This window comes from Microcebus murinus, chromosome 3, assembly GCF_040939455.1.
Source record: "Microcebus murinus isolate Inina chromosome 3, M.murinus_Inina_mat1.0, whole genome shotgun sequence".
NCBI lineage: Eukaryota > Metazoa > Chordata > Mammalia > Primates > Cheirogaleidae > Microcebus > Microcebus murinus.
The window spans coordinates 93,823,782-93,847,158 of NC_134106.1; the positions used below are offsets into that span (position 1 = coordinate 93,823,782).

General features: G+C 43.2%; 1 protein-coding gene across 1 annotated transcript; it reads left to right on the top strand.

Moving 5' to 3' along the window:
* Positions 1 to 203: 203 nt before the first annotated feature.
* LAP3 (leucine aminopeptidase 3) lies at positions 204 to 21,671 on the top strand. The gene is made up of 13 exons (XM_012737532.3): positions 204 to 359; positions 2,708 to 2,823; positions 4,294 to 4,348; positions 4,798 to 4,903; positions 5,999 to 6,158; positions 7,498 to 7,662; positions 9,817 to 9,975; positions 12,142 to 12,266; positions 13,417 to 13,505; positions 14,374 to 14,476; positions 18,075 to 18,154; positions 20,112 to 20,221; positions 20,981 to 21,671. The coding sequence occupies exons 1-13, from the start codon at positions 258 to 260 to the stop codon at positions 21,168 to 21,170; spliced, it is 1,560 nt and encodes a 519-aa protein (XP_012592986.1). The 5' UTR covers positions 204 to 257; the 3' UTR covers positions 21,171 to 21,671.
* The last annotated feature ends 1,706 nt before the right edge of the window (positions 21,672 to 23,377 follow it).

A 23,377-nucleotide genomic window follows, 5' to 3' on the forward strand; every position in this document is an offset into this window, starting at 1 on the left:
ACTGACCAGCCTCTTCCGGGAGCCCCGCCTCTTCGCGTTGGCCTGCACGCGCGCACGCGCGCGCGCACACGCACGCCGGCGCCCCCTCGGGGCTCCCGCCACAATCGCGCGTCCATGCCAACACCGCCCAGTCGGCCGGCGCGCGCCCGCCCGCCCGCCACGCCACGCCCCCTGGTTCCCGCCGACCCCAGGCGCGCGCCCGCCCTTCGTTGGCCACGTGTTCTGCGGAGGGCGGTGCAGGGGGCCGAGCCGAGAAGATGTTCTTGCTGCCTCTTCCGGCTGCGGGGCGAGTTGCGGTCCAACGTCTGGGGGTGAGGCGTTTCTGGAACTCGGCTCTCGCCGGTGCAGACATGACGAAGGTGAGAGGCGGCGGCTGGCCCCGGGGCCGCCGTGAGAGCCCTGCCCGCGGGGTACGGGGGTTGCGCGGCGGGTCGAAGCCGCGGTGCCCAGGGCTTCTGCACCAAGTTGCAAAAATCGGTTAAAAGTAAGAGTTCTCCCCTTGCGGGGATCGGCCTTTCCTGGGGCCGTTGGCGAGGGGCTGCCGCTGGCCCCGAGGGTGCCACAGCCGGCTGTTTCAGGAGGGGCGCTGGGGAACTCCTCCTTCGCTTGCCTGGAAGAGTGCTGGGCGCTCAGCTCCTTGGGCGCGACGGGAGTAGCTCTGCTGCTGTTTACTGAACTCTCTCCGCCGGCTGCTGCTTACTTCATCCATCATTTTGTTTAGTCCTCGCAGTAACCCCAGAGAGGACGGTGGCACTTTAGTTCCCACCTCAGCTTGGAGGAAGCGCAAGTTTAGTAACGCGAAGTGTCCTCTGAGGTCCCAGAGTCAGCCAGTCGCAGGGCTCCACGCCAAGACCCTTCGCCAGCTGAAGTGGGACGAAGGTCAGGGAGTAAGTTGCCTGTAAGGGTTTCTAGAGAAAAGGAATGTCTCTGTAGGGAAAAGGGCTTTGCAGAGAGCCTCACCTTTTCGTGAAATTAAAAGAAGAATGCCTTCCATAAGAAAAGCCTTCTACACCTTTTTGAGCTCCAGAAAATTTTGGAGAAAGGACGCTGTTCAGATGCTCAGGATCTGGAAAGGGAAGTGGCTCAGGGGACCAAGCACAAGCTTGGGAGTCATCCCCCAGGACCAGAAAGAAATGACTGTCCCTGGTGAGGAATGCTGTAGACTGAGTGTGAGCTCAGGTCTCCTGCCTGTGTGACAAATGGCAGAGGGACCACAGGCCTGTCTAGCCCTCCATCCTATCTAGATGACAGCTGTGTCCTGTCTCCAGTTCTCCTCTTGGCTCCATGGAATCCCCGGGAATGGACAGTCTCAGGAAAGTCAGAACCTGTCAAAGTCACCAACGCCAAGAAAGCCTGTTTTCTTTGATGGGAAAGACAGAAAGGGCACTGTTTGGTCTAAGTGCCTGTGTGGTTTTTGTAGAAAGGAGAAGGTATCTGGATTCTCGCTCAGTCCTACCACACAGGGGCTCATGTGTCAGGCCAGTTTTCATTTTCCTTGTCTGTCAAGTGAGAGTAAGAGTATGTGTTCTTTCCACCTCACAGAGTTGCCTTAAGACAACAAAATAGTTTCAAAATCATAAATAGCCAGGCAAAAGCAAATACTAAGCAGTGCTAGGTTTGCTTCCTTATGTCAGGTATTTGGAGCCTGGGGCATGTGAAGGAGATGAGGAAGAAGTGAGCCACTAAGTGCTTGGCAGAATGCTCTGCTCCACCCTTGCCTGGGAAGTTGGTTTTTCTCTCTCCTTCAGCCTGTGAGTTGGCCAGAGCCCTTACTAGTAATGGTTGTTGCAGCTATTGGCTTGACTGGGATGGCATCCCAGAATATCTGAGATATGCATTTGAGGGTTGAAGGGGAGGAAAAACTTCCTTTTGCCCTCCTAGGTTCTGTGGTTGGGCCTAAAAAGTAAACTAACATAAGACATATTAACAGGAGAAAAGCTACAAATTTTAATATTTGTATAGGAGTCTGCAAAAAGCAAGTGAAGACCTGAAGAACCTGTTAGGCCCAAAAGCTTATATACCTTTTTAAGCAAAGAACATAAATTATGGGGATGTGGCAAGACAAGGGACTTGGACTAGGAGCAATACATTGTGGAACAATGACTAGGAAATATTAAAATATGTGGGGAAACTAATGGAAGATAAGGGTTATTTCAGTAAGTTTATACAGGTCTATTTTGGGTCAACTTCCAGTCTCTGGTGATAAGAATGTTCTCCTTTTCCTGGGAGAACACCTTTCTCATGGGAATTTTTATGACCTGCTTTTAGGTAGGAAGGCTAGGTCAGAGAGCCCTTTTATCTGCCATTTCTCAAGTTCCTTTAGCTCAAAATAATCACTATGTCAAAGCAGCGTATTTTGGGGTGGCATGTTTTGAATCCCTTCGGGCTCTAACTTGGTGATAAATGGATTTGTTTTCTTAAACAAAACACCTTTTTGCTGTATTTGAAAGTGGAACCCTTTCCTGGGTGACCCTGAAAACCCAGGACAGGTAATATGACAGTCCTTCTTTGGCAGGGATCTGAAACACTCAGGCAGGTGCACATGTCACTGCCTGCCCAGCACCTGCTTCTTTGGCTTTGTTCTTCTGTGCTGGGGGAAGGACATGGTTTTGGTGGAATTATTTGCTCCTTCTGGGATTTGGGAACTCCTGAGCCCCTGTAAGGAATCTACTCTAATTATATTCATCTTTTTTTTTATTATTTTCAGGGCCTTGTGTTAGGAATCTATTCCATGGAAAAAGATGATGATATGCCACAGTTTACATGCGCAGGAGAGAAATTTGATAAACTGGTAGCTGGAAAGCTGAGAGAAGCTTTGAACATGTAAGTGTTACCTGAGGATTCTAATTTTTAAAGTGCCCCCAAATCAAAAGAGTATATTTTTCTATGCTTTATTGTTCAGTAGAGAAAATGCCTGGAAGTACCCTGGCTGGAAACCTCTCAGGGGAAGTGAAAGTATGTGTCTGGAATGTGCTTTGGTACTTTGTATTGCCATATGGGTGGATCTGCAATTCTGGGAAGTCACACTATTTCCAGTTCAATCACAAATCTGTTGTGAACAAACGACTGACTGACCCAGAAGAATCTGGAAAGTACCAGATTTCTTCAGCCCACTCTCCTGGTTCAAATTCACTTTCCCCACCCTCATTCTCCCTGCTCACCTTCCCACCAGCCTCTATACCTCCTTTAACTCTCCTGTCATTGGGGGAGACTGCAGAGTCCGTGGAATAGATAAAAACAGCTTAAGGGCTCTGCTCTTTTTTACTGCATCCCTGGAGTTTCTAGGGCAGGGGTCCTCAAACTTTTTAAACAGGGGGCCAGTTCCCTGTCCTCAGACCGTTGGAGGACGTGCACTGTGGGCCCGGGACAAGTAGGCTGCTAAGCAGGACAGGCAGAGGCGGCAAAAGCACCCAGAGGGCCAGATAAATGTGCTAGGCAGCCCACTTGTGGCCCACGGACCATAGTTGGAGGCCACCTATTCTAGGGCTTCTCAAATTTTAAAGTGAATCAGCTGGGGATATAGTTGAGACTGCGGATTCTAATTCAGTAAGTCAGTGGGGCCTGAGGTCCCAACAAGTAGGGAAACACTGGAGCTGCAGACCACATTTGTCGCAAATAAAAGTATCCACCTAAGCCATTACAACTATGTATTAATAATATTCGGATTGGGTAATGGAATTTGCATCCCCTTTCAATTACCAGTTCTCCATCAGTAGACAGAGCCTTCTCAAGTGTCTTGCTTAATTCGTTAATCCAAAAGCTAACCTGTTAGAGTAAGGAACACCTGGCCTTTCTGACCGATGACTGCAGCCCAGAGCATCTGCTCCAGGCCTCTGGCTATAGTTGTGTAACTGTTTTGTTTGGAAAATTTCCAGGATCCTGTCTGTAGAAAAGCCTCCACAGACAACCTTTAAGCCAAACACATTGCCATCAGTCAGCCACATAGGTTACCCTAATGTTTTTGGCGTCTTGTGTCTTTTATTGAAAAGGTTTAAGAGTCATTCAGTTCAGCCATATTGCAGTGCTCAGATCCCCATGTGGCCACAGTGCTGCTTTCTATTGTTTTGAAATAAACTTGTGTTAGATCTAAATCATTTTCGAACTAGAATTAGAAGTGCTGCATCTAAGAAATCTGGCCTGAGAGCATTCTGTGTTTGGATAAGAACATGAATAAGGAAATCCACAGAAGCAGTTAGTACAGAGTATTGTGACAATGCTAAAAGTATGTACATGTCACTTACCAAGCGAGCAGAGCAAATTGATTTTGAAAACCACTATTTCCTCTTGTTTTAGATCTGGACCACCTCCGAAGGCAGGCAGGACCCGGACCTTTTATGGTCTGCATCAGGTATGGCATGAAGATAATGTTAATTTGGTAAACCATCGGTGAGCACCTACTATGTGCCAAGTACTGTGGCCGCCTGGTCATACTAAAAGTTTTGTATTGGATTGTATAGTTTTATTCCAGTACTAGTGGAAGAATTAAGATCGTAAAGAGATGAATCACTGTCAAAAAGAACAGCATATCTTATATTCCTCAATCTGAAGACTTGCTTGGTCCAGCTATGGTACTGCCTACATAGAATTATTTGCAGGGTTATCCTCACTCTACCTTTCAAATATATAAGGACTTAAAGAAAAAAACCCACAACAAAATTTCTTACAGTGAGTTTAGCCCTGTGCTGTGGTTAAAGTAAGAGTGTGAGAGCTCAGTGAGTCTCCCCACTTCTACCATTCCCTGCTGGAAACGAATGCTCGGAAGAAATAAAGTGGTTGATTCGTGTATTTGTGGAACAGGACTTCCCCAGCGTGGTGCTAGTCGGCCTTGGCAAAAAGGGAGCTGGAATTGACGAACAGGAAAACTGGCATGAAGGCAAAGAAAACATCAGAGCTGCTATTGCAGGTTATTTTACTTTTTAAGTTTAATATTGATAAAGACTCTTAAGGATCACTCTTTTACGATTATTTCTCAGCCCCTTTTTGTCCATTTCCCATCAGTACCTGTATCACATTCGTACAGAAATCCCTCATGTAAACAAAATTTCAGTTTCCCTAACTGAATGTGCTTGGCCTTACAATAGATGCAGAAGGTTAACCCGTGGAATTTTGCTTTTCATATTTCTGTATCTTGTGTTTGGAGGTTTTACTACCAGTTTTTAACTCTTGTAGTAGTGACCTTGGAGTTGTATTTTGCCAGAAACTGTGGTGTGTGGATTGTTTTTTTCTTTTTGTAACACAGCTGTGGTGTTGCCTAACCTTTAAATAACATGGAGTCATCATATTTTACAAATCAGAGAATAAGGATGCGAGGTGGTGTGGCATGCTTATTTATCGCTAGCCAAAGGTGTGTGGGTGTCTCCTGGTGTCCTGAGGCAGACGCCCTTCACTCACGTCAGAGCTGAGCAGCAGGACGAACCTTTCTCGAGGAGAGATTGTGGTTAAAAGATGCTTTGAAAAACATTTCTGAAACAGTGATAATTGGCTTGACTAATCTCTGGCCCTTGTATATTATAAATGCTTGTTAAACTTTCAAAGTTCATGTTAAGTGATTATTTCGTAACTTTTATTTACGAGTCTTTCCTGACCTGATCGTCATCAAATGCTGCGGTAATAATGGACTTTGCTCAGTTGCTTGGATATAATTTCAGCGTCATCACTTTCATGTCATTTTTAAACTGAGCAGCTCTTGGTGGTTGGGAAGCGTCATCAGAAAATCATGGTGTTTCAGAAATAATAGTAGGAATAGCTGCCACCTTCTGAGGGCTTGCCCTGCTCTGCGAGGAGATACTCATTTTGTCTATCCTCACCACAACTTGGAGGTGACCCGTGTCCTCATTTTACAAAGGAGGAAATGAGGCTCAAAATACTCAGGCGTCAGGGCTGGGATTTGTACCCCAGTCCTGGTGTTTTCTCAGCACACCGCACCATGCCTCTGCCTTCTGCCACTTGAGTTGTCTTTGACTGACTCCAGTTTTCTGGTTCCTCTGTCCTTTCACAGCGGGGTGCAGGCAGGCTCAAGACCTGGAGCTGTCATCCGTGGAGGTGGATCCCTGTGGAGACGCCCAGGCCGCCGCGGAAGGCGCGGTGCTCGGTCTCTATGAATATGATGACCTAAAGCAGAAAAAGAAGACACGCGTGTCAGCGAAGCTCCACGGAAGGTGATGGAAGGAAACCAGGAGGTGGGAGGTGCCCCTGGCTGACAGCCTGGCCTTTCGGATATATATGAGCTGTCTGCTTTTCAGTGGCGGCCACTGCGGCGTGGCTTGTGCGCGCCCTCCCCTGTCGCCTCAGCCGTTTCACAGTGGGATAACTGCCAAGCCCAAATGCCGCTCCTGGCTCTTGTCAGTTGAGCACGTTCCCTCCACGACTCCCTAGACCCCTCCGTACTTGCGGCTTACTAGGAAGCCACAACCAGGTGGCTCTTCCAGAGAGGGAGGAACCACATGACAGACACGTTTCTGCAGATTGCAATCCGGATAATTTCCATTGCCCTGGCAGCTACTGGCGTGGTGCTGAATGCTGGCGCTGCACTGGTGGAGGGAGACTGGGTGCTGTCCATCGGTCCTTGCCCTCGGGGTCTAGTGGAGGAGACTCTCGTTGAGTACCTGTGACTTTCTGGCCCTATTCTAGGTTGTGGGAGATGAGGTCCCTGTGGTCAGGAATAGGCAGGATGAGACTTTTCAGTGGATGGTGCTGAGAGCAGTGGTCACCCTTGTCACTGCCTGAGGGGCGGCCGTGTGTGTGTGTGTGTGTGTGTGTGTGTGTGTGACTGAGAGTATGGGCATCGGTCCCGGCTCCACTGCCTGCTCCTGGCTGACCACACGTGACTGAAGTCTCTGGGCCTCGCTTTCTTCGTTTTCTTGGTGGGGTTGTGATACTGATTACATGGGGTTCTTATGATGACCCAAGACAGAACATGCCCAGCAGGTGGCGCGTGGTGTGCCCTCAGAGCTATCAGCTGCTATTTGCCCACCTGCACAACTGTCTTTATTGAAGAGCCAGAGTCCTGAAACATGGGCCCATGTCCTTTTTCTTCTAAATGATCCTCGTTTATAGATAGGTTGGGATCTAAAACCTTGGGCCAGGCAAAAGAAGGCAGAAAGGCCTGTAATTCCACATCAGAATCATTGCCATCTGCTCACTTGCAGTTAGCACTTGGGGCTGTGTCATTCCTGACTCAGTGAGAAAGAACAAAATGGGCCTTTCAAATAGGGACTCCTCATCCCTCAATTTATGTGGTAGATCAAGAGCTTCAGAGGCCTGTCAGTACAACCCCTTTTCATGCAGCTGAGGTTCCTGAAGGGATGGGCTTGGCCAGGCCGTTCTGGTATTACTCAGCTGTTTGCACCTACCATCTGCCACCTGGGTCAGATCACAGAGAGTGAATGTGTCAGTCGTTTTTTATTTGTAGTCTTCCTCTTTTGTTTTTGCTAAGATAAGAGCCACTCCTACCTGCAAGAGAGGTTGTGACAGTAGCTTTGTGCTTTCTTCTGCCAGCGGGGACCAGGAGGCCTGGCAGAAAGGAGTCCTCTTTGCTTCTGGGCAGAACCTGGCACGCCACTTGATGGAGACCCCAGCCAATGAGATGACGCCAATCAGATTTGCCGAAATTATTGAGAAGAATCTCAAAAGTGCTAGTAGTAAAACAGAGGTCTATATCAGGTAATTCAGAGTTGTTGTCATTGATTCATAGCATGTTACAGCCAGAAGGAGTCTTTGATAGCCTAAAATCTAGCTCCCTCACTGTTCAGAGGAGTAACCTGAAACCAGAGAGCTGAGGTGATGCCCCCAGATGCCACATGCAAGTTGGGATAGGGCTCAGTTTGAGGTTGTTTTTATATTAACTTTTTCTTGCCTTTGAGAAAGTGCCATGACTTTACACTATACACTGCATGTGTGAGGGCATGGTTAACAGCTGTATTGAGACATAATTCACATTCCATACAATTCACTCCTGCAAGGTGATTCCATGATTTTTACTATAGTCACAGAGTTGTCCTACCATGACCATGATCCATTTAGAACACTTTTGTTACCCTCAAAAGAAACCTTGTTCCCATTAGCAGTCATACAGAGATGCATGATAGTGGACCTCATCCTCAAAGAAATGAGGATGTTGTAGGAAGGAATAGGGAGGTATGTGGAGGTGCTGCAGGAACAGAGGGAGGAGAATTGCCAAAGATTAGGGAGCCTGAGCAGACTTGGAAGGTTGCTTAGAGGTTTGCAGACTAGAGAGTGGGGCGGGGCATTTCGGGCGGGAAGCAGGTGTGCAGTGGCCCCTCGGGAAGCACGAGGCTTGTGGCTGAGCAATGGGAAGAGTTCAGCAGAGACCAGGCAGGGCACAACTCATTAAACTAGGACATAGCTGCACCAGACCCTCTCTAGTGTAGGTGGGTATACATCAAAGAAACACAGACAAACAGGTCTTCCAGAAGGGCAGGACTTTAATAAAACATCAAGTACTGAGTTTGTGATTAAAAGTGCCCACGTTATACAGCTTTCTTTCTTTTGAAGTGATTTTGTTTTTTATCACATCTTCCAGTTTTATATTCTTTTTCCTTCGAAGTTTGGTGACCATCCCTTCACGATGCCATCCCAGTTTAGTAGTTCTAACAAATAGATAGGCAAGTGCATGGGTATGGTTGTTGCTGGTCTGTGGGAATATAGGATTTCCCTCTTGGCCTAGTTACTGTGGCCAGAAATCAATACAAAGACCTTTTGTGCCCCCAGCCTAGAAAGAATAGCAGTATGGCATCAGTTTTCTAGTTTGCACTAAGGACGGTTTCTATTCTGTTACCCCACTGGTCCTGTGTTTATTAACTAAGAAAATTAGTGTTCTTGTTTCAATCAAAGACATTTCTTTTTTCTTTTTTCTTTTTTTTTTTGAGACAAGAGTCTTACTTTGTTGCTCAGGCTAGAGTGAGTGCCGTGGCATCAGCCTAGCTCACAGCAACCTCAAACTCCTGGGCTTAAGCAATCCTACTGCGTTAGCCTCCCGAGTAGCTGGCGCTACAGGCATGCGCCACCATGCCCTGCGCTGATTTTTTCTATATATATATTAGTTGGCCAATTAATTTCTATTTTTAGTAGCGACGGGGTCTCGCTCAGGCTGTTTTCGAACTCCTGACCTTGAGCAATCCACCCGCCTTGGCCTCCCAGAGTGCTAGGATTACAGGTGTCAGCCACTGCGCCCGACCAATCAAAGACATTTCAAACTATGATAGAAATTGTGAGAATAATGTTCTGACATTAAAAAGATAGAATTCCAGCAATTCTAAAACAGCCAAGAAATAAGATATTTTATTCTAGTAGGTGACGTATAGCTTTGTTAGTTTTTTGTTTGTTGGTTGTTTTGATTTTTTTTTTGTCATTTTTAGAAATAAAAAAATAAATCAGTAGATCCCCTAACTATATGTAAGCACCCTTTAGGGTCTCAGAACCTCGCCAATTTTATTTCTAAATTAAACCTTAGAAATATCTGAGTAACTTAGGGGAAAAAAAACGAGTAGTAATTATTTACTTAGTATGCACCATTACTTCACATTGCATTAGGTACCATGCATAAATTCTCTTAATAGTTCTATAATCTTTTGATGGAGGAATCGTTGATCTCATAGATGAGGAATAGGCTCAGAAGCAAGTGACTTGCCCAGGAATATACCAAAAGTAAAAATAGAATGTGATAATTGAAGCCTTAACATGTGAGTATATTTTAAGAGCTTGTATATTATACTTTTTCGTACACTGGTGAGCTTTTTTCTAAGTTATTTTCTTTTTTAACAACATAATCACTTTTTTCCCCTTTCCGCACCGTAGACCCAAGTCTTGGATTGAGGATCAGGCCATGGGATCATTCCTAAGTGTGGCTAAAGGATCCGACGAGCCCCCAGTCTTCTTGGAAATTCACTACACAGGCAGCCCCGACACAAGTGAACAGCCCCTCGTGTTTGTCGGGAAGGGAATTACTTTTGACAGGTACTTCATGGCGTCTGTGCTTTGTACTTCAATGAATGCTTTGTTGGACTTGCCTTTTCTATTTTTAGTAGTATCTTTTGAAGAGAAGTTTGTAATTTTGATGAAGTAGAATTTTTCACTTTTTTTGTTTTATAGCTTATGCTTTTTTTGTCCTAAGAAATTGTCTATGCCAAGGTCTGTGTTTTCTTGTATAAGTATTCATGGTTTTTTTTTTTTTTTTTTTGAGACAGAGTCTCACTTTGTTGCCCAGGCTAGAGTGAGTGCCATGGCGTCAGCCTAGCTCACAGTAACCTCAAACTCCTGGGCTCAAGCAATCCTGCTGCCTCAGCCTCCCAAGTAGCTGGGACTACAGGCATGCACCACCATGCCCGGCTAATTTTTTCTAATATATTAGTTAGCCAATTAATTTCTTTCTATTTATAGTAGAGACAGGGTCTTGCTCTTGCTCAGGCTGGTTTTGAACTCCTGACCCCGAGCAATCCGCCCGCCTCGGCCTCCCAGAGTGCTAGGATGACAGGCTTGAGCCATCACACCCAGCCAGAATCTGCTTGTTTTTTACACAAGAAAAGCCTACAGAGATTTTGATTGAGATAACTTATTATTAATCTTTCCTTTGTAAAAATTGGGAGTCTGTGTAGTTAATGAAAGGGGTAAGACCAACATAGGGACACCTGTTAGGAGACCTGGGAAACATCCAAGGACAGAGGGTGATAGCATCAACTAGGGTAGATGCAGTATGAAAAAATGGGTAGATCTGAGAGAGATTTAAAAGGTGAGCAAAGATAATTGCTGGTCTTTGACTGGCAGTTTCTTTAGAACTACAATCATAAGAATGAGTAGAGAGCCTAACTTCCAGAAGAAGCCTATGGCAAGAGGATAGAAGAAAAACTTCCTGTGCACCAACATGCTCCATCTGCCCCATGGGGTTGCCTCATATATTTCTTTTCTTATTTTGAGCTGGTGGATACTCTTTAATTCTATATGTACATGCTGACCATGCTTCTGAAATGAGTGAGAAGTCGGACGTGATTTCTAAGGATAGCAGAGCTCAGAGCAGGGAGTAGACATCTCTCTGAGTCACAGGGCAAGTCAGCTGCAGATCTCAATATGACTCAAAGTTGAAGCCCCTGGCTCTGTGCTTGTCCTTTGAAGCATGTCGCTTCTGGACTCTTACAGAATAGAAGCAGAAAAGCCACTAGTTAGAAACCTCTTTGGGAAAAGTAGTTTGGTTTCTTGCTGATTGCTAATTAATACCTCACCCGGCTGTCACGTAGTAGTGCTGTCTCCGAGGCTTTGCGCCTGTGCCTCACTCGGGTTGTATTTTGCCATCAGCAGGATAGAGCACACCTTGTATGGTATCAGAAGGAAGCATTACCCCTACCCCTCTATTTTTCTGTGGGTTTGAGAGGAATGCTCCCAGTCTTCTAGGAGCTTATCAGTTTTCCTTAAATAGCTCATGGCCTTCAGGTTCAATAAATTGATCAATTCATAAAATTTGCTGAAAAGACAATCTATGTGGGTGTCAGGAATTACTGAGATAATACAAAGATGGAATTTGGGCAGCACTGATTTTACAATATAGTAATGTTTCCAGTGGCACTGGTGAAATTTCATTGAAATAGACATAAAATGAGCTAAGACACTCATGTATATTTCTGGAATTATTTTGCATCTTTTATAAAGACTACAATATCCTTATTGAAAATGTTGAGGGGTCAGGTGAGGTGTCTCACACCTGTAATTCTAGCACTTTAGGAGGCCAAGGTTGGAAGATTGCTTGAGGCCAGGAATTTGAGACCAGCCTGAACAAGAGTGAGACCCTGTCTATACAAAAAATAGAAAAAGTAGCCAGGCGTGCTCCTGTAGACCCAGTTACTCAGGAGGCCGAGGCAGGAAGATCACTTGAGCCCAGGAGTTTGAGGTTGCAGTGAACTATGATGAGGCTGCTGCATTCCAGCATGGGTGACAGAATGAGACCCTATCTCAAAAAAGAAAAGAAAATGTTGAGATAATTTAGATTCTAAATTTAGAAGTTTTACTTCTTTGGCAGGTATATGCTGCTTTTATGTGGCAGTTAACCCTCAGTTTATGTATTCTTTCTTAGGAAAGTAATTTTGGCCATTTTCTTTGCTATTAACAGTGCACATTGTTTTTTTTCCCCTATAGTGGTGGTATCTCCATCAAGGCTTCTGCAAATATGGACCTCATGAGGGCTGACATGGGAGGAGCTGCAAGTATATGTTCAGCCATCGTGTCTGCTGCAAAGCTCAATTTGTCTATTAATATTATAGGTACGTGGGACAAGGGCTATCTTGGAATCCAGTCAAATGGCAGAACTGAGAGAGCAGACAGTTTCCCCTAATCTGAAAAGATTATGAAACCATTTTTTAAATAGCTTTTCATCAAGCAGAAGCTTTTTTAGCTCAGGTTAAGTGTTTTGCTGTCTGAGCTGATTGAGTTAAATGTGTTTTGCAACCAGTGGGCTATAACTAGAATTGATTTGTTTTACTTCTGCAAAAAGTGGTTAGCAGTCAGGAGCATATAATGTTGAGGTTGTGGTTTACTCTAGTAAAAATTGCTCAGCAGTTGGAGTGGAAGGACACTGATGGCTCATTTACTGATTGCCTCATAGGATTGTGGCCAGTTAAATGGCACAATACATAGAAAGTGCCTGGGACAGAAAAAGTGCTCCAGGATGTGAATTCTTAGTCTCATAAGATGCAGACACAGTGTGGGAGTTTGTAGCATTGCTTATACCCATGCTTCAGAGGAGCGGGGAGAGAGACTTAGGTTAACTGACAAGCCCAGTCACGTCTGTAAATGGTAGAATTAGAACCCAAGCCCTGTCTGACCTGCCCCCACCCCTTTTTAATCACATAATCCTTCCCCCCCCAACTATTTGAAAGTTGTAGACATTATAATATGCCTCCTAAGAAAATGGATTTTCTAGGTAATGATAATCTGATTATCCTTGCCAAAGATTAATACCTAACTCAAATTTCCCAACATGTAAAAAATGTCCATTTTATTTATTTATATTTAGTTTTTAAATCCAGGAGCCAATCAAGTTACCATGTCCCTTTAGATCTCTTTGACCTAGAACTCTTTTCCTGCCTTTTTTTCTTTCATGACATAGGAGATTTTGAAGGGGCTTAGGCTTAATCTCATGATGTTCAACAATTTGGGTTTATGTGATTGTTTCTTCTTGATGAGAATTGAGTTAGACTTCTTTGGTGAGAAGATGACATGGGTGATGTGTACATCCTGTTGCTGACACACATAATGTCAGTTGTGTCATTAGTGATGCTACATTTGATCATTTGGCTAGGGTGGCATCAGTGTCTGGCTCGCTTCTGATAGCTCACTGGTGGCCTCCTGTCCCATGGGTGGTGTGTTTGGACCCAGCATATTCAGTGTTACTTCCTATATTCTTTCCAACAGGTTTGGCCCCTCTTTGTGAAAATATGCCCAGCGGCAAGGCCAACAAGCCTGGGGATGTCGTCAGAGCAAGGAACGGGAAGACCATACAGGTTTGTAAGTGGAAGAGACAGCACTCACCTTTAGGCATGGCTCACGAAATCCCATAGTAGCCACATAACTACAGCTTGAATGGGTGCAGAGCCGTGGCTCCATGTTAGAGAGGGTGGTGTCTTTAGTGCTGAGTGGCTTTTCTTGCAGAGTCAAAAGTATCTCTTTCTGGGAATTTTAAGTATTTTTTTCCTGCCTTATTTTTCTTCCAACTTCTTGTGTGTATGCACACAGAGTATCATGAATTTGTAGCCAGCATGCAGAGCATGGCAGAATGTTAAAAGAGCGGGCTACTTTCTGGACGTACCTTTGCTGTGAATAACTTGTTTCCATTATAGGTGTTCAGGTAGAAAACACTGTCCTATATCATGGGCTCTGTACTCGTGGGTGTGTGGCAGCAGGTCCTTCGTGTGGCATGTGCACAGGCTGCCTGTGATGATGGACCTTATTAAAAAGAAGAGACTATAGTTAGAAAGGGTTCCTGAACTTGTGAGAATGCTTGTGTCTGGGATCCTGGCTGTAGCTTTTTTAAAGTTCCCTAGCTCATTTGTTTTCAGAAATCTTTAAGGAGGAAATTTTTCCTCTTATTATACATTTGTTGGTAAAATGGACCAGATGTATTTCTGTTTATTTCATCTTCCAAAGTCATCAGCCTTAGGTCATCATCTCTGGTACAGGGATTATTAAATTATATTTGCTCTCCAGATTAGATATGTTCGTATTCCTGTAGACGGGTAAGTATGTAACTTGATGACATACATTATAGTAGCCTTTTCCCACTTTTCAGTTGTGCACTGTTGTGAGGGTCAGTTTTCATATTCGTTACTTGTGCTCTCTCAGCCTTTCTGTTTTTGATCCTCCTCTTTGCAGATCGATAACACTGATGCCGAGGGGAGGCTCATACTGGCTGACGCACTCTGTTATGCGCACACCTTCAATCCCAAGGTCATTATCGATGCCGCCACCTTAACAGGTCAGACCACGTGCTCTCCCTGTTTTTCTTCTCAGGAAGTCTTGTTTGTTGTGTGGAGTATACACACCGTGCTCAGGGCATTAGTTGGCTGAAACTGGGGACACTCCATTGGCATTCAAAGATCTTTTGCCAGTGGAATCATTCTATGTTGTAAAAATGTTTTGAATGTTAGGTTTGTTGTTTTAAAAGTTTCTAGGATATACCTTTTAAAAAAGAAATAACAGGTGGATCAGGTTGACTCATCTAGATTGACATCTAAAAATGATATTAACGAGGTGTTTTCTGTTACAGTTACCTGCCGTTTGATCCAAAGATTAGTGATAAATCCCAAAATCAATAGCTGTCTTATTTTTTTTAATAAACTAATTGTAACATATCTCATGTCCACTAAGGTTTTGGAACTTTTTGTACTTGATTTTATAAAGAAATGAAAACATTTTGCAGGGAGTTACAAGGTCCTCATTTAACAGATATGAAGTGTGCGCTTGAAGGCCTGGCTCAGGTGTGGCTCCCAGCTAAGCCGCTGACTAGTTAACTGGTCGGCCTTGGGCAAGTTCCTTGGCCCCCTTGAGCATTAGTACTTGGAGATAATTCTGTTTGCCTAGCAGAGAAGATTGGAGGGAGTCTTTGGAAAGCCTCTTTAATACAGCAGCCATGTGTGGCAGGTGTTCATCGAAGTCAGGGCGTGACACCACCAGCCTGCAGGGCAAAGAATACATTCCTGACAGATAGGTGGCGCCTAATTACAGATTCCCGACATTCATAATCTTTCATCCAAAAGTTCTCTTTCTAGGAATTCATTCTTACTCTGCCTCTTAAGATTAAAATTCAGGTCATTTTCATCCTTTGGTTTTAGTCTCTCCCCGGTCATGTGAGCCTTACTGTAGCAGAAATCATTTCATGTTCCCTTTTATACGTGGATCTAACAGTAGTCCACAGATTTACTGCTAAGAGTTTTTTCTTAAAGCTGGCATTATAATGTGCTCATGGTTTTTGGCCTCCCTATTCAGTTTAGCAAACACTTTAAGATGAAAGGCAGAGGTTCTAGGGCAGAGGATTGGGGCAGTGGCAGTGAGGTAGGTGGCAGTCTGCCCTTTCTGTAAGTGAGGAAACACAGAGTATAGAAACATCTAAGTTTCACAACTTAAAAATAATTTTCATAATTGCCACTTGGGAAGTATTTTTTCCCAGACACTTAATATCAGGACCCCATATCCCCTTTTTTCCCAGTTTGAGGGTTTGAGAAAGGGGGGAAGTTGGCTCCAGGTGACTAAGGGTGACCTGATGGGTGAGCCTTTAAATTGCCCTGGACATCGGCCTAGTTGAAGGCTCTTGATAGTTCACTTCAGTTTCCCAAATACTTAGTCCTTTCGGAGTTCCAGAAGCTAGGGTTCAAAGGGGAGAATAGGCCAGGTGTGATGGCTTATGCCTGTAGTTCCAGCACTTTGAGAGGCCAAGGCAGGAGATGGCTTCCAGACCAGCCTGGGCAACATATAGCAAGGCCTCATCTCTACAGAAAAATAAAAATATTAGACAGTCATGGTGTGCACCTTTAGTCCCAGCTACTCAGGAGGCTGAGCCAGGAGGATTGCTTAAGCCCAGGAGTTTGAGATTGCCGTGAGTTATGATGACACTGCTGCACTCCAGCCTGGGTGACAGAGTGAGACTGTGTCTTAAAAAAAACTAGAGGAGAATAAGAACCAATTTCCAACCTCAAATTCTTGAGAGGAAGGAGTACAGTCTTAAGAGGTAGAAGATCTGATTTTAGAATTTGTCCTGCCTCTTAATAGCATGTGACTTTGGACTAGGCTTTAGTTGTCTCATCCATAAAAGGGGCATAATAGCACTTCATTGACGGGAGGAGTTTATGTGAAGATTAAATGAGATGATACAGGTTGATGGACCTGGCTCAGGTACATTCTAGACACTGAAGAGATATTACTGTCCTTTAAAAGTTAGGTCTGTACCCAGACTGTAGGTGCAGAGACGTGTTCAGGAATGGCCATCCAATCATGCTGCTTCTTTTCATTTTCTTAACTCATGGTTGTAGTTTAGGATCGAATGAGTATAGTGACATCCTCACTTTCCTTGGAGCTTTGATGTTTCTTCCAGAGCAATTCTGGTAACGTCAGTTGGTGAGCACCTCAGCACAGGGCTCCAAACGTGCCTTGTAAATGAAAATGGACGGAACGCCTCTGCTGTTAGTAATTCTGAAAATGGTGGTGGTAACAGTTTTGAAATGATAAAAAATAAATTAAAAAAAAAAAAAGGTGGATGGCTGCATCTATACTGACCATGTGTACATGGACTTTTTTCCCTTTCAAAGATTTTCGATCCACAGCTGTTTGCATCCATGGGTGCAGAATCTTTGGATACAGAGGGCCAGCTGTATATAGTATCTTCAAGTTTACGTTTTCCTTGGGTGAGGTTCTAATGAGCAGTTTCATACAAAGTCACAGTTGGAGCAGCCTGGACATACTTTTTGCATTGTAGGGAATAAATGTCACCTTATCACAGCTATAGAATTGCCCCCCATTTCAGTGCTGTCTCCTCTGACATTCCTTATGAGTGTCCTAGTTCTAATGGTACTGGATTGTGCCAGTAGTGAAGGGTAGTAAGTTTTGCTTTTTCCTTTTAATAAATACTGACTGAGTTTCTTTATGCCAGGCAGGGTGCTAGTTCCCAAGTATATGCTTAGGAATCAGATTCGGGCCAGGCGGATAGTGAATGAGAGTGCTGAGAGCTAACACCAAAACCAAAGAAGACAGCACTTAGCTGCTGTGCCTGATTGTATACACAAGAGAACCTGGGAATCTGGTTTTTAAGTTGATTTTTTAAAAATACACTAATTAATTTAAAAAGAGAAGTCAGCCCAATGGGACATAGCTTTGTTAGAGAAGGAAATAAAGATGAAACAAATAAATATGATACAGTCATAACAGGCTTTTTTTTTTTTATACAAAATGTATCAAATTCTTTTTTTTTTCAATTTGTAATATTCTTTTGTATTAGAAGTTATTTTATGTTTGCTAATGTGTGAGCATTGGTTAGAGGTTTTCCCTGTATCAAATTCTTGTAGTGGGTACTTAGTGAGACATGATTAAAATTGCTGAAAATTAGAGATGCCTCAGTGCCAGCAATATGTAAATTATGATACCACTAGCCAATGGACTGTTTTAAGATCATGAAAAAATACTTTCAAACATCTGTTTACAAAAAAGGAAAACACTTTTAAAGCATAAAAGGAAGAACACATACTTTAACACATAGAGTATTGTCTTAATTATTTTTTAAAAAACTTTAGAAGCAGTCTGGAAGGAAATATCAAAAGTAGGTAACAGTTATCCCTGGGATGAGATTATTGGTGATACTTGATATCATTTCCTTTTTGTGTTTCTTAAATACTTTAAGGTGGATTCTAGCTTGAGAAACATAAAAATATATTAAGTATGAACAGTAAAGATTGTCTAAGCTTACCTATTTTTGAAAATGAGGGAGCCATTAAGTAGCGTTAAAGGCTAAAGTTTTGTTGTGAGTGACAGAGGAGCTTGTTTTGCCTGCAGAGATTGCAGCTGACCTGAAGACTTGTGTCTTACAGGTGCCATGGACATAGCTTTGGGGTCAGGTGCCACTGGGGTCTTTACCAATTCAACCTGGCTCTGGAAGAAACTACTTCAGGTAGGAATAATGTGTACGGATCTAAATTATGGGGATGATGAATAAATTATTCTTCAACCCCTGTGTTAAAGTGATTTTTCTGCTTTTGGTTTGCCTTTGAATTGAAGATGAATCATAGCAATGAAGTTGATTCAGTGGCTTTGGGTTTTCAACACATGCTCCTAAAGTATGGGTATGATACGACCTTGCTCTCCCTAGCAGCCTCAGAATGATATGCAAACCACTCATAAATAACATGGCCATGGCTTGCAATCTCTGAGGTAGAAAAAGTCATGAGGACAGTTTTGTGGAGAAGGAGTGCCCTTTTAATGACTGCGTGTTGTGAGCTGAGCAGACAAGCTGTGTAAGGGAGCTCACCCTGCTTGGGTGAGGACATCTTCTGACCCTGACCCCCGAGCTCTGTGCCTCCCTCCACGACCTTTCACAGCCAGCCTCTTCCCAGCAGTCGTCTCCCATCCTGTCTCACGCACTCTCACACACACACACACATGCTCTCACTCACTGCCATTGGCTTCTTCTCAGCAGTCGCCTCCCCATCCTGTCACATTCTCTCTCTCTCTCTCTCTCTCTCTCTCTCTCTCTCTCTCTCTCTCTCTCTCTCTCTGCCATTGGCTTTCACCTGCCCGCACCACTGTTAGCCTAACACTGTCAGCCTCAAGACAGCATGTGACTCTGTGGCCTCTTGGTAATACCCAGCTCTTGGCTTCTGTGGTAGTCTCTCTGGACTCCCTTCTCCTATAACTGTCCTGCTTTCATCTCCTTGGTGGGCTGTTCCCTTTGTCCACCCTGTTGGCTTCTGTTCAGGCCTTGGCCACAGGCTCTTGGTACGCCCCATAGTCCTCACCGGGAAGCCCCAGCCAGTTTATCTGCTGCTTGTTCCTATCTCTCCTGAGCTGCAGCCCCCGTGTGTCCATTCGGCCGCTCATGCATTCATTCATTCTTTCAGTGAATCATTAATAGGAGCTTTTTATGTGCCAGTGGGGAATAAACACAAAATGTTCCTGAATATATTTCTCAAGGTTGGTTTAAGATCCTAAACTGTTTCCCTTTCACATCTGTCCTCTTGTCATTTGTAAAGCCTCCACCCCTGACCTCAATACTCAGTACTGCAATAGTCAGTCATTTCCTTCTAGGCTGGGCCAGGTACCTCTTTTCTGGGGCATCTCCCTTACCCACTGTCCCTTTCTTTTATGACACCCACAAATTTAAGCTTTTTTTTTTTTTTTTTATAAAAAGAAAGTTATATGTGCATAAACATTATTTAAGTCAACAATCAGTAGCCTACAGTCTGTTTTCCTAGAGGCAGCCACTTTCAGCCCTTAGCTGATTCATCTGGTATTTATATCCTAAAATAACAGCTTATATATTGCTATATTGATTTTTCACTTTCTGGATCTTAATCTTTGAGTTCTTCCTGTAGTGAGTTAAACAGTTTCTTTATGTATCTGTTTCTCTTGCTAGCCTATAGGCACTTTACTGGCTCAGATAGTAATACCTCAGCACACCTGGTAGTGCTCAGTAGAAGTTTAGTAAACAATGAATGAATGAATGAATGGGTAAATGATAAGTGAATGAATGAATTCGGTCACCTTGTCTCAAAATCTCCTTCAGGGAAGCAGGTCCAGGCATGTGTTTCTCAGCACACCAAGGTGACCAGCCTCACAAAGACTTTTCTTTCACCCTAATCAAACTTACAAAGTCTGTAATCTTAGTTTGATGATTCTAGCAAATGCCCTATGGATTTGTAGGATCATGGCACAACATTCCTGTTTCTTCTCTAAGTCTTAAATAAGTCTTCTAATGAACTGACACAATTCTGAAACTTGTTTTGTAATTTCATGTGTTAGAGTAATAGGTTATAAAAACTTTCTTCTTCAGCATTGAGCATGTCAGTGCCATGAATTTCCTAGAACCTACTTCACCAGTCTTACAGCTCTCATACCTTTTTCTTCTTTAGGCCAGTATTGAAACAGGGGACCGTGTCTGGAGGATGCCTCTTTTTGAACATTACACAAGACAAGTTGTAGATTGCCAGCTTGCTGATGTTAATAATGTTGGAAAATACAGGTATGTAAAATAAGCTAAATGTACATTTTTACAATCATCATTGGTTGTCAACATGACTATTTTCAATTTTACCTCCTTTGCAAAAGGTTTAACTGTCCAGTTTCCTTTTAATGCAGTGCTTGTAAGATTTTTGATATCTTAAATTTTCAGGGTATTTTTCTAACTGGTTCTCAAAATTTTGTATGTTTTTTAAATCTAAAGGTCATTTTAGATTTGGAAAATAAGGAAAAGAGATGGAAGATATGAGAATTCATTACCATAATATAAAAGAATCTAGAATTTGCCTTTTACTGCTTAAAGCTGTATCTGAAACCAGATATGCTGAAAGTGATTTGTGGGTTACCTCCTTTTTTTTTATTGCCTAGGCTAGAGTGCAGTGGCTCAGTCTAGCTCATTATAACCTCCAACTCCTGGGCTCAAGCGATCCTCCTGCCTCAGCCTCCCTAGTAGCGGGGACTACAGGCATGCACTACTGCGCCCGGCTCATTTTTCTATTTTTAGTAGAGAAGGGGTCTTGTTCTTGCTGGGTCTGTTCTTGAACTCCTGAACTCATGCCATCCTCTTGCCTCAGCCTCCCAGAGTGCTAGATTACAGGCATGAGCCACTGTGCCCAGCCTGGGTTAAGGTCTTATTAGGTCTTGTAAGCTTGACACTTGTTCTCTGGTCATAGAACCTACTTAGCAAGAGTATAAAATCTTAGTGAAATTTTCAGTGTACATTAAATGGGGTTAAATAATGCTTTTTTGTCTTTCTCTTCAGAGCTGGAGGAGCATGTACAGCTGCAGCATTCCTGAAAGAATTTGTGACTCATCCTAAGTGGGCACATTTAGACATAGCAGGTGTGATGACCAACAAAGATGAGGTTCCCTACCTGCGGAAAGGCATGACCGGAAGGCCCACGAGAACCCTAATAGAGTTCTTAATGCATCTCAGCCAAGAGAATGCTTAATTCAGATGCTCAGACATTTCTTTATTCTGTCTTAAATTGGACAGTTGAGCTTCAAAAGATTTTTGAATGAATGGATGAAAATCTTTTAAAGGATACAAAGGATGGTATTTAAAAATTAGAACCCTAATGAAATTTATATGCCTTGATTTTTCATTTTATGCAAAGATTTATAAAGGTAAAGTGAATGTCTTGCTTGGCAAGGATTTTTAAGATACTCTATCAGTGATGATTAATTTTTATAAAACTTCCTAATCAATTCTCAGAGTATATGTTTTTAATTGAGAAGCAAAATTGTATTTCAGATTTGTGATGCTAGTAATGTGAGCACACTGAAAGTTACTGTGCGGTTGTGAGAAATGATAAATCCAACTTTCTGTGCTCTCTCTGGTTTGGCTCTGATATTTACTTATATACTACTACAAACCCAGTAACTTTAACATAACTTGTCTCTTCTGGTTGTGTTATGTGTACTAAGTAATTAAATTGGGGCACCGTGATAAAGGTATTTTCTCAGTGCTAATAATCACTTTTGGAAACTCAGTGATCGAGCTTATCAGTTTATATGACAGTGGCCTGGCATGTGATTTTCAAAACAGTCATGAAGTAATTATGTAAACCAATAATTGCAGACTTACTATCTGCCAGGGATTGTCCTAAGTGTTTTTGGGTATTATTGAATCCTAACACTAACCCAATTAGGCAGATACTGTTATTACCCCCACATGATACATGAGGAAAATGGGGCATGAGAGAGGTTTAATAACATGCAGGCAATGTCATGGAGCTAGTAAGTGGTAGCAGAGAGAGTTTATTACATTGACTGCCACACTAGCAAAAAAATTTTTTCCCCTGGGTCCATGGTGTTTTATTACAACAAAATGATCCTTTCCAATTTGTTACTCTTTTTTTTTTTTTTTTTTATTAGAGTCTCACTTTGTTGCCCGGGCTAGAGTGCTGTGACATCAGCTTAGCTCACAGCAACCTCAAACTCCTGGGCTCAAGCAATCCTTCTGCCTCAGCCTCTTGAGTAGATGGGACTATAGGCATGTGCCACCATGCCCGGCTAATTTTTTCTATATATTTCTAGTTGGCCAATTAATTTCTTTCTATTTTTAGTAGAGACGGGGTCTTGCTCTTGCTCAGGCTGGTTTCAAACTCCTGACCTTGAGTGATCTGCCCACCCTCAGCCTCCCAGAGTGCTAGGATTACAGGTGTGAGCCACCACGCCCAGGCCCCAATTTGTTATTCTTTATTGCTTTCTGTGCATGAGTTACGTGCAACATAATCCATATTTTTAGAATCAAATTGTTAATATTAATTGTAACAATAAGAACATCAACAAGTAAGATTTTCATGAACCATCTGCAGAGTTTTGCTTCACAAGGCCCTGGGGTCAAAATTAGTCTGAGTTAAATACAACTCACCTAGCAGTCAATATGTTAATCCCGCTGGTCTCTTTCAGCGTGGGCATGCTGCATCCGTATGCTGTGATGCTTCCTTTTCAGTTCAGTGACTCAAATGGGTGTGGAATTTATTTGACATACTTAAATAAGAAACAAGATCTCAAAAGGGACTGTCTATAGGTAAACTATTTGTAACAGAATTCCATTTGTACAGATTTAGAAAAAGCTCTCCTCTTTTTTACTTTTGTATCAGATGGATCAAATTATTCATGAATAAGGTCTATGCCAGGTGTCCTCAAACTACGGCCCGTGGGTCACATGTGGCCTGCTCAGGACATTTATCCCGCCCACTGGGTGTTTTTGCCGCCGCTGCCTGCCCTGCTTAGCAGCCACTCGTCCCAGGCCCACAGTGTGCATGTGTGGAATGTGCACCGCACTCTCCAACGATCTGAGGGACAGTGAATTGGCCTCGTGTTTAAAAAGTTTGAGGACCCCTGGTCTATGCACTTATTTTTTTAACTTTGAAAACATTTGGCAGAAAAAGCTGTTCATTGAAGTTAATTTTAACATTTTAAAAATTTGATATTTAAAGAGGGTATTGTATATCTACATTGGGTTATAGAGGGAGTGGAAATGGGCATGCATATTCATGGTATTAGAATTAAATAAAATCTGGCAAGAATGGTAAGTAAACACAGGTTCCCCTGGGTATCGACATTGAGAAGCTCCTTCATCAGGAAAGATGGAATCACTGTTGTATGAAGGAAACTAAAAACAGATTTCTTTGGGATGATTCAGATGGCC